This window comes from Anopheles coluzzii, chromosome 3 (assembly GCF_943734685.1).
Source record: "Anopheles coluzzii chromosome 3, AcolN3, whole genome shotgun sequence".
Classification (NCBI taxonomy): domain Eukaryota; kingdom Metazoa; phylum Arthropoda; class Insecta; order Diptera; family Culicidae; genus Anopheles; species Anopheles coluzzii.
In genome coordinates this window covers 64,032,115-64,044,100 of record NC_064671.1, presented here as the reverse complement: position 1 = coordinate 64,044,100, position 11,986 = coordinate 64,032,115, and the positions used below count along the sequence as shown (strand labels likewise).

At 40.7% G+C, this 11,986-nt stretch overlaps 1 protein-coding gene across 3 annotated transcripts in view; it reads right to left on the bottom strand.

Annotated features, from left to right (window-relative positions):
* The window catches only part of LOC120956222 (nephrin-like), a 274,578-nt gene that overhangs the window by 23,147 nt on the left and 239,445 nt on the right, over window positions 1-11,986 (bottom strand). For all 3 annotated transcript variants that reach the window (XM_049608295.1, XM_049608296.1, XM_049608297.1), the window contains exons 11-14: window positions 9,310-9,446; window positions 3,091-3,244; window positions 2,806-2,943; window positions 81-245 (exon numbers count right to left, since the gene is read on the bottom strand). In XM_049608295.1, the coding sequence (XP_049464252.1) occupies window positions 81-245; window positions 2,806-2,943; window positions 3,091-3,244; window positions 9,310-9,446 (594 nt within the window). The remainder of the gene's footprint in view (window positions 1-80; window positions 246-2,805; window positions 2,944-3,090; window positions 3,245-9,309; window positions 9,447-11,986) is intronic.

Genomic DNA, 11,986 nt, shown 5'->3' with positions numbered 1-11,986 from the left:
ATTTCGCAACCCGGAGCAACAAGAAGGGCTCGGTGCTCGCACACCGACTCACAAAAACCGTGCGGTCCCGGGGTACTTACACAGCACTGGCAAATTGACAGCCACGTTGATGCTACGCTGCAACATCTCATTCGTGCTCTGGCAGGTGTATACGTGGCCGTCCATATCCTGCGTGATGTTCAGCTTCAGCTCAAGCGAAGACACGGTCCCGCCCCACAGTCCAGCTTTGGAGGAGTTGTTCGTACCTGTGAGGAGGGAAAGAGAGAGAGAGAGAGAGTGGGAGGTGAAAACCAGCGATGAACCATACGGAAGCCATGATGTTCGATTCCATTTCAGTCTGGTTAAATTTTCCTGCCGTTGCGTGGGCAAGCAGTGGATGGAAAAGAGCACCCCGAAGGTTTGGTATTAGGTTTTACGGAATGCAAAAAAAAACGCCACCGCCAGCAGCGGTAACAGCAGCAGCTGCTGCTACTGCTACTGCCAGAACACACGTATGGTTGATGTACACGCCCTGGGGACGATGACTGGAAATGAGTTCCGTAAATTCTTGTCAAATTCCATTATCATCACCGTATCAGCACGGTGTGCCGGTGTGCACGGATGAAGATGTGAGGTTGGCTGTGGTTTCAGTGATAAGCTTTTGTGAGGCGGTGTGTGTGGCTGTGCATGTGACTGCGTATCTGTTGCGTTGCGGCGCACTCTTTACACTAAACATGCAAATCCGGCAAAAACCCCGGATGTTGTTGTAAGCATTCTATCACCTTACCACCTCAGCTCTTTGTATGTGTATGTGGGGGTTTCCTTGATGGAAGGTATTAATTTTCTCGTCGTACGGTGGCACGGTGTGGCGGATGATTACTGTTCATTCCTGTCAATCAGTACACTTAATCCAGTTTTGTTTGCTGAAGCTATTGTTTATGTTGAGCGTGTGTGGTACGGTGAGTGAAAAGAATGATGAAAACGCATTCGATGATGAAATTTGGGAGCTTAACATTTAGCATGCGATTGAGATGTGAGATTTTGTTTGTGGATGAGGAGAAATAATGAACTGTGCGTCAATTGGTAAGTGAGTAGGTTTTATTAGGTTTTATTTTATAGCAGGATAGTTAGTTTTGTGGTTTAGGAGCTCGGTTCATTTGATGTTATGATGCATTTGTGATAGGAAAAACCATTTAGGGTAACTGTACCAGTTTTCGGCACTGTACCTGTTTTTGGCAGGGTAACTAAAAAGTGAAATCATGCAAAAACGCATTAAAAGTTGTCTCAAAACACAAATTTTCAAATAAAAATATGCTCATTTGTTGTTGATGTACGATGTTTCATATTACACATTATTGTTAGGAATGCACTTGTGATAGGAAAAATCATAGAGTAGCGTGAGTGATTTCGATGCGAATGGGTTAGAGTATTTTATTTAAATATAAAATGAACTCTCTAGGAGGCAAAATAAATCTTCATAGAGGACAACAACTATACAAATAGGAAAAAAAACTAAACGCATACGTAATCTTAAATAAAAAGAAATAAAAAATGAATTCGTTCCTTGGCAAACATACACCACATAAGAAACATTGATAAAATGTCAATGCAATTTGTCACGAATTGTTGATTTTTCCATTAATATGGTTCTGTTAGATGCAATGTAGCAATCTGTTTAGGAAGTTTAGCCAATTTTGCTAAATAATACATCGTTTTCTAAGCCAATCAATGTTAGAATGATTTTCTCTAGTTTGGGACAAAATACGTCTGTGCAAATCGCACCAAACATTCTAGCTTTAACAAAACTCATACTAGTTTGCACTGCAATAACAGATACATGCATCCTCGATTCACTGGGTGCATTATGCCCCACTAGGGCGGTCCCGTAGTACAGTCAACAGCTGATACGACTTAATAACATGCCCGACGTGGCTGCAAGCCTCATGTGCACCGTCCCCCTGTAGCAAGGATTAACTAAACGGCTACGTTGTACTAACAAGTCCGTAACGTAACAAGCGCCCGTATAGGCCGGCAACACGGAGTATCATCGGCATCGTTACGAAGAAGAAGATTTATTCCATATAGAATACTTGTTCCGCGACCAAAACGCGTTTTTCAAAGGAAATCAGGAAGGATCGGTTTTGCCCCAGAGGTGTATATCACCCCAGCAGCTTCTACTTGTTGTTGAATTGTTATATATTTGTTGCCAGCAAATGTCATCAATAAATGATCTACAATAATGAGTGTTATGAGTGGTGAGAGATTTTAATACATTTTTAATGGAAAACTGACATCGTTCGAAACCTCAAAGGAAAAGATAAATAATTCACATGGATTTCAATTGCATGTCAAATAGATTTGCTAGACCAGCTTGAATCTAATGATAAATTCGTTCTTCAGACACATACAAAAAATATCGATCAGATCAATTCTATTTTTTTACAGAAGATCTAAGATTTCACAATATTTATGATACCTCAATATACAATCAGTTTTGATTGGATGGAAAGGCTGAAAAAAATCGAAACAGTTTATTGCAGCATTTACGACAACAGTTAAGCGAAAACGCCAGTACAAATTTTACCCTTTGCTGAATTTGATTTCTTACTGCATCAGCGCAAATTCTGGGAAGCTACAGCTCAAAATGTTACGCATATCCAATCGCGTATATGCAAAACTGCCACATTACGATGCGCATCGCTGCGAGAAATGTGGATTTCGGCTTGTCCTGTACGCTTCGAACGCCACACGTTGCAACTGTACACGCTTCTGTGGGATCATTTCAAATGGAAGAGAGCAGAAAAAAGCGAAGAAAATCAAGCTTACCTTCCAGTACGGTGCCCTCGTGCCGCCAGGACAGCTTTGCCGGCGGATTGCTCGAGCTGGAATCGCATATCAGCGTCGCTTCGATGCCGGGCCGCAGTTCAGCCGGTTCGATCCGTATCTTGGCCGTCTCCGGTGCGACTTTGGGACGGGCGAGAAAAGAAGAGTTATACAAATAATAAATGGAGCGTCGTCCGTGAAGTTGTGCAAAGCATGTGTGTATAACCATGTGAACGGTTGTTACGACGAACAGACGAATCTTGTGAGGAGAAAGGAACAGATACTTACAGTGCACGGTCAGAACTTTCGTTTCGAAGAGCGGTATCTCGGTGGCTGAGTTGTGCGCCTCGCACCGGTACTGTGCCTGATTGTCGGTTACGTTTGCCAGTATCGACAGTTCGGCCGAAACCGACTGGTCCGTCGTTTTGCTTACGGATTTGATCTGAAAGTAATGCAAAAATCCCCGCGGAGAGTTAGACAACAACAAAAAAAAAAAAAAGAAAGACGAGTGACTGTACTGTGGGTATTGAAAGAAGCGCGAAAAATCGATTCGTGCTTTGTGAGCAGGCAGAATGCTTCTTAGTGTAGTGGTGGTTCATAAAAATTCATGATCTTCACGAGTTGCGAGTTTACATACATCTTGCGCGTTGTAGAGTTCAGGAAAAGGTGAGTAGAAAATATCGATAAGAAAACTTGCAGCCTGCAAGTGACTGGTACAAACTGGTATCTGTTTGGTTGGAACTTTTTCTATAACTTTCCAAAGAGGAACACATAAAAAAGCGAGCAAAAGTTGCTCCAGCAGTCTCGTGTGTGTATGTGTATTGCTAATATGAATTTTAAATTAGTTATGAACATATGAAATGATATTAATAAACGCCCGGAATATGACTTTGCCGGGGGGTAGCGAAAGTGACAAGCGAAGATATGCGTATTGTACAGACTGCGACACGAACGACCTGACGAGGGTAGCGTCTTAATCCGAACCGGGGCTTAGGGTTTGGAATGAAAATTGAGTGAGCTTGTCTTGTGTCTTGTGCGAAAATTGAGCAAAACTTGGCGAAGTGAACGAAACTCTGTTCTCAATGTCAGCTTACACGGGCGTGTTAGTGGGGAATACATATTGCACGAAGCATTTTCCCCTCTCAGCATGCCGGAATGGATCGAGAAAAGTGTGAAGTATCGTTGATATGATCTATAAGGTTTCGCTTGTATGATGTGGTTTTCACTCTCTTTTGCGGTGAAGGTATGTTGGTTTAGCGCGTTTGCAAAGTTGCACGTGAGAATACATTTTTAAACAGGTTCAATACCTTTACACGATATGAAATGGTGATTGGAACTGTAGTGTACGTGATGGTAATCGGTTTAAGAGTTTTTTAATCTGTTTGAAAAAAAAAAAAAAATTATGTACTAACAATTTAGTTTCGCTCAAATGAAAGTAAATTTGGTGTTCGAAACTAAAATTTGTGTGTGACTTTCTGATCAATGTGAATACTGGAATAAAATAACAGTAATTAGAACTAAGTAATAATAAGTTATAAGACAAAAGAAAAAGAAACATGGAAACAGTTGATAGAGGTTATTCATAAAATCGTCGCCCTCCCTTTTTGTTATCTCTTTTGCTATCTATTATTCATCTTATCAAATATGTACAACAACAGCAACATCATAAACATGTAATTTTGAAGTTAATGTTAATTAAATTTTTCCTGCAATTGCATGGTAATTTAACACAAATGTAAGAAACAAAAACCATTGTCTACCGAAACTATCTATAAAATTAACCAGCTATTGATTCTCAATGAAAAAAAGATTAACATTATTTTTAATTTCCTATTTCAAATAGAATTAACGTTATTACACTTTTTTTTATTGGAATGCATAAACTGCTGATATCGTAGCAAAAAAAATCACCATAATGGAATTTTAATATCAAATTCGTTTAGAAATATACAGTTTTTGCAGCATTTAGTATTGAGTATTTATTATTTATTGAGTTTGTTAATTGGACATATAGAAAGTCTTAATGAACTAGGTGCGTGCAAGCTACAGGACGTCAAATTTAGTTTATTAGACGCAAACGCTCACGGACCGCAGATTGAGACAATTGTAAACTTGACTGAAGGCGACTCCCATCATATTTATCGCATCTGACTGACCAGAACTGGTACGATAATGTAACGTGCGTATAATTTGATTTTGCCTGAGAGTCCAGAGCAGGAGCAAAGAAATTTACAGCGCTGGGTAGGTTGGGCGCATTAATTTCGCCACAAATCAAATCCGCCACAAAGAGACGTTGGGCGTTCGTACGTCTAGTTGAGAATGGCTCCAGACCTAACGATAGGCATCGACTGGTGTAATTTGGACGTACGTCTCCATGTCTCCATGGGAGGAGCCTGATAGCATAATACGCAGGAGTGTTACGTGTTTTAGGAATGATACCTTTGGCAAAAATAAAACTTAAGGCAATAATTATTAATAATTACCAAAATAAAGGAGGAAAATATTAAACAATTACAAATTTCAGAAAAGGGTGAGTAAAATGATTAATAAACAAATAAATGTATATTTCATTAATGTTTTTCAATTATTTTATTTCTAAATTCATAGCTAGAGTCCAGTAGTAGTCAAGAAGCTAAGTATCGTATAAAGTATATGCATAATTGAACAGCTTGAAATATTTTTCCTTCTTGTATTACTATAAGCTGCTTTATTTACGTACTTATTTGAACTTTTTTTGTATAAAATATGGTATAAAAATTCAAATAGCAAAATATGCGAGGAAAATTGATTTACTTTCATACGTTATGAATATACTGTAGGGTATTTTACACACAGAATGAATGTTTTATTTACATGGAAAAAGTTTATTATGTAATAAGAAGTAAAATCAATATTGTTCGGGTGAAGACGGTGAACGACTAAATTCTTGGGCGAAGAAAATGAAGAAATTATCACAAATTCCTTGGGATTTAGATGGGCAATGGATACAATATGTGAATTGGAGCTAGCGCCCCGTTTAATTACTTATGTCTGTAGCTTATTGTTTTCTGGCACTAAACCTTAATCCGTCCAAGGTAAGTTTGTGTCCCTCTTTCCGCAACAGTTTGTCGTAAATATCCTTGACGGCTACTACCAGCCCTGACGTATAGCTGCCCATCTGAATTTGATATTAGATTGCGAGCTAAACCAAGTTTAGTAGCTGTAGGATATCAGCCTGTCCGCGCGTATCATAACATCAACGATTAAGAAGACGAATTTCTAATGAAATCACCAAATCGAATGCAATCTTGACTCGGTTCGGGGGACACCAAGGGCCAAGGGTCCATTACGTTCAAATCCGCTTACCAGCACCGAAGCTGTTTTCCCTCCCATCCCATAATGTACAGTTTGATGAACAATAAAGCCAATGACGGCAAAAAAAAGAAAGGAGAAGCAAGTGTGGAACCAACGATGTGCTTAACCGTTTCATTGTTCATCAGCGCTTTGTGACAGGGCTGTATGTTAACAGTAAACCCCACCGCTCCCCAGGCGGAAGGACCTAAAAGACGAACAACAGAAGCAAAAAAGCTCTGGCCAATGTTCACACCGAACCAAAAAGGCCGCTTCCAAAGCCTTTGCTCCATTTTACGCCTTCATACACCACCATAAAACGGATGGTGACGGGGCTACACACACACACACACATTTTATTTTATTGACACACTCACACAATTGGAAGCACCCCTAGGGTTCCGAAAAAAAGTCAAGAAGTCACCGAAGTGGATGGACAAGTTTGCAGTTAGCAAATTTAATACCATTCAATCACGGGACGCGCGCTCACATGCTTCGGGCATTAAGCCGCCAAGCCATGAGTTGGGTTGGACCGTTGGAGAGGGGCGCATATTTGAAGGAAAGCTTTTTGGCGAGGGGTGAATCAAAGAAGATAAGAATTCATGCAAGCCTGGAAACGGATGCCCCTTCCCGGCCTTCGTATGTAGGCTGGTATCGATTATGAATCGAAAAATGAGGAAAAAGGACCTCCAAAGCGCCAAAAACGGCGAACAAAACAACAGCTACAACAAAACCGTAAGTCGAGCGGATGAAAAGGATATCAAATTTTCGCTTTATCAATCACGACCAGCGCGCGTGTGTGTGTGTGTGTGATGGGTCGTGGGTGGTGTACATTTAGGATGGCGTCTTCGTCGTCTTCGGGCGGTAAAGCTTCTCCGAATGCTTCGTCACGCTAGCTAAACGTCATAAAACCCCGCTTGCCCGGGGAATTGAACGAAACTCAAAGTACTCTCGTCAGGCCGGCTGTATCGACACACAGAGAAAAGCTCCATGAAAAGATGAAACTCAGTCTCGATAACGGTGGCTTCCACCAACCCCTGCACACACGGTCGATATGGTGCGAAGTGGCTCTAAGGAAACACCCGAAATATTGCCCAAATATTGGAAGGCTCAACAAAACAATCCCCTCCCTTAGCCACTGCGACACGCGGGGCAAGACCGTTGTAAGGTTGTAACACGATGAAGGCCACCCTTTTTAAAGCCCATCAACACGCCTGCCCCGGTGGTATTGAAAGGCAATAATAACGAGATATTGTTTATTTTATTGTTATAAATATTTATGGATCAAATGATATAAATTAAAATTTAATGTCCACCATCTTTGCACTCCTTCTTGGTGAGTGTGATTGTGTGTGTGTGTATCTTTGTGATTCCAATATGCCGGTGGTTTCATTTTTGTGCAAGCACCAGCGAACATTTCGGTGGGGCTCCGCTGACTATTGGAGAGCTTAGCCTTATCTTATTATCGGCGGTTTTCACGAGCGCGTTTTCGACGAAGGGCGATATCCATTTTTGCAGTCTTCTCTTTGTTAGCCTCCCATCGGTTAGCTTTTTCGGTGCGGTTGGTTGTGTGTTTTTCGCTCGATAGTGGTGTCTATTGTTTGCAAACTTGGCCATCTTTACACATTTCTTTCCTTCCCTGCAACTACAGGACAGCGTAAAGCGTATTCGTTTGGTTGCTTCTTCTCTTCTCAGGAGCGTACTTTGTGGCCGTTTTTTTGCAAGTGATTTGCACGGTTGACTTCCTGCGAGGCACTCTTATCGCTTATCGTTACGATGCTTCTTCCATACGGTCACGGGGTGGTGGCCACTCGGGAACAGCTCGAACGGTGAAACGAGCAGCGAAAATCCAATAAAATTTGCTCGCCCATACAGTGTCCCAGCGTACTGGGTGGGTTGGTGGTGGTGATGGGGAGGTTTCTGAGCTTTTTCATCCTGCTAGAGAAGAATATTCACCAGAAACTGAAGCAACTGGACAGCGTGTCCAGAAATTTCCTCGTTCGTTTTTTTTGGTGTTCGATTGGCCATTCCAGTGGTTTGACCACGTTCCGGAATGGGTTTGACCACATAGCTGGCAGGGCACATCGCTTCCCTTTTTCGCCCATTCATCATTGTTGCCAGTCTGTCTCTCTCTCCTTCTTTTTGTCCTTTCTTTCCTCTATCTCAACAAATCGGTTCCCTCCCCGCCCATATCAAAGGAATTCAATTTGAAGCGTTTATTATCGGTGAATATTATTCTTGCGAAGTGTGACTTTGATTGTTGCCGTAGGAGTAGTGGGAGTGAGTAGAACTTCCCGAAAAGGAGAGCAGGAAGCAACCAGGAAGGTGATTGTACGCTTCCCTCACAAACCTCATTTCGATAACGGACAAGCGCTAAGAATGTGTTTCTGCAGAACTGGTTTGCTTTATTGAAAAGCAAAAAAGTACACACACACAACCTCTGGAATGGCTCAGTTTGTTCGAATGGAGCATTGATTTATGGGAAAATATTTTAATAAACTTTGGTCTCCTTTGTCTGCGCCCCGTACTTCAGCGCTGTGGGCAGTGTGGTTCTGTTGCGGATTTCCCTAGCGCAAACGTGCTTTACGCTCGTTTTATCGTTCGACGGACAAAGCGTATTCGTTCGTACGCTTTTGAACGGTTTGCCATTGGCTATCAACGTGTCCAGGGGTATTATAATCGATTTTTTGTGTGAGTTTTCATTGCCAAGAGTGCCTTCTATTCTAGTATGGAACAAAATGTGGAATTGAAAGCGAGAGCTTGATATGGTGTGCAGTTTTATTTGAAATCGTTTTGAATTATGGGGATGGCATGATAATAATTGTGTCCCGTATTGCATTAGTGTGAATGCATTTCAATCTGGTTTCCGAGCTGATACATTGACGTCGGTTAGTAATAAACACCTGAAGGAGTGCAAAACGTATCTCAAGTATTTTTTTTATTGGTACAGAATGATAATGGCCAAGCTTTTATAAGGGTTAGGTTCTATTTAAAAAAAATCAAATAAAGTGAACATATTACTAACATATCCTATTGCCTGCAAGCATCAAATGAGCTTTGTACCTCCTGTTGTTGAAACTTATATAGAACTATACCGAAAGCGTTGAAAATAATTTCTACTTTTTAAAGCATACATACTAAAGCCAAAGGTTTGTGGCACCACTCCACTATACTGACCTTTTTATCGTTCTTGTACCAGACCAGCGTCGCCAGTGGATTGCCGCCAGACGATGTGCACATGATCTTTTGCCTTGTTCCGACCGTAATAATCGATCCTTCGGTGTAGCCAGAAATAATCGGTGGTCCTGGAGGTACTGAAAGGCAAAATGATAGCAAACAAAGGATTAATTTTACCAACATCAAATATGACGGAAAATAATTGCTTTAACAGTTCAGTGGAGCTACAAAAACTGCAACTTGAAGAGATATTGAAACCGGAAAACTGGTGGCGTTTTAGGTTTTGATTCCCTAGGATGAAAAGTTAGATAACAATAGTATTATAAACAAGTTTTATTTTCATGGATCGGAATTCATGGCAATCCAGCATATAGTAAGTTAATTTATATATTAACATAATGGTACTGAATACGATTTAACTAACTCGTTGAACCAATAAAATATCGGTATGATCGATGAAGCTTAACTTAACCAATGTTTAGTTCAGTTGTACTAAAATTGTTGAGTAAAATGAATGACCTTGTTTGGAACGTCTTATATCATTCATCCCAAATTGGATCGCTTTGATTGTTAAAAGGAGAAGAAAGAAAGCATTAAGATAATTCATTCGTACAACCTAAATGAATTGGAATGAACATGTCCAATTCGAAGCATCAAATGGATATAGCCCAGTATTCCGTTTTCAACATTCTTCCATAAGTTTTCTATTTCGTTCGGAATACTTAAACCAACCCGCTTTGCTGCAACAGAAACATTATGCAGAAGAAGGCGAAAGTTCTAATGAGTATTAAAAGGTATATTCTTAATTTCCGCTGACAGGTTTTATCCTTTATCCTATGAAAATAGGTCGTTCTGTATTTTTTGCGCTTTCTTCCTATCGTACAGGATTAAACTTTCCCAATCCCGTTAGGTGTAGCAAAGGGAAGCAGAAGCAAAGACAATACCACTTCAAATAAAATAAAAAAAAACAGCATCAGAGAACTCTTTGGTTCGTTGTTTGTCCGCTTTGGTGGATTAATTATTGCAATTCCACGGTTTGGCACCGCAGCCGGCAGTCTGGTGCGTGTAAGGCGCGCTTGTGCGTCTTCGCCTTTTGTACCGTTGGTTGGTGGTTTTAATGGTGGTACGATTAAATGATAACTAAAATTTTAATCAGCTTATCCTGCTCGAGTAGCGGGTAACACTTTTCTGCACTATTTCTGGAATAAAGCGCCTTTTTTTGAGCAGCAGGAGTAGCAGTGGAAGTGAAGGCAGTGAGTTGGAGGAAGCTTTGGCTTGGGAAACGGCTGTGAGCTGCTGACACTGACAATTTAACGCGCTCGCTGACACTGAGGCCAGCTGATCGTCAGCTCTGCCAGTTCGGTGGTACTGGTAAAATTTGTGCAAATGGAAAACCCAACTTTAGGCGCAACTATTTTAATTAAACGCGGCAACTGTTTGGTAGTAAAGTTTTGCGAATTGAATTCCACTTCGTAATGGGCTGAAGCCGAAGGGGAGAAGCCTTTCAAGTGAGGCATAGAAGCATATGCTCATATTTAACCGGAAAAAGGCGAATGCCGAATCCACCCGCAAATGAGAGGAGATTCGGGTGGAGTGGATTGTGGATAGTGTATGGAAGTGGAGTGAGATAGAAAAACGAGGGATGTATAGGGTGTTTATATGGCAATGAAATGGTTGTGAGTGTGTTGAGAGTTTACTTAGCCAGATTGGATTAGTTTTAGAGTCAAACATTCATCCATCTTCATGTCAGCTTCAGCTTGAGGATTGTGCTTGTGTTTGTGTTTGGTAAAAGCAACGATCCGCAGATTTTTGTTTATCAATTTATCTGCTGTAAAAAGATAATTTTCTACTGAAACAGTTACGTAAATCGCATCGTCTCTCTCTTAGCAGACATCAATGAGTTTTATATGTATAATCACCGGACTGTTGACTAATAATTAATGAAATAAATACGAATAATTCCTACAGTGTTTTACACGTTTTGCAAAACTTGGGATGTCTAGCTTTGTGCAAAATATTTGAATTTATTTATTTAAATTGATTCTATTTAGTATCTACCCCGTTTGATCTTAATTTATATCATAATTATCGATAATATAGGAAGGAATTTATTTTGCACAAAGTACCCACCGAACCCAACATTCTTTGTATTTGGGGCTGTATTTTAACGCCGCGAGTTTGAGGCGTTAAAATGCTGCTGTAATAATAATAATTTCTCCTGTCGAAATCGGAAACCTCCGCGAACTGAACAACAGAATGCAATAACTTATCTCACCGACGAGCCTGTTACTGCCCCGACCAACGGGTACCGCATCGATGGATGATTTAAGTAGTATAACATGGGCGTGGTGTGGTAATATTTAAAAGCGATCCCTTGGCACCCGAAGGCATCGAGGTGAGGTTGCAAGCAAAATGGCTTTTAAATATTCCAAATTTACCATGGCAGAGTGGGTTCGATTTCAACGTAAACAATCTTCGTTCCATCGAGTTCCATGGGCTACAACATTTTACTTTTCGATCGGAAAGAATGAGCGTAACAAAAGGATTCGGGTTTCTGGCGGGGTCTTTTAATCGTACACACTGTACCTTCCGTCTGGGATGGCTGAAATGTGAGGAAAACTGTGCAAAGTGGAAAATTCATGGCCGGTATGGTTTGAAAGTTGCTGTTGACTACTGC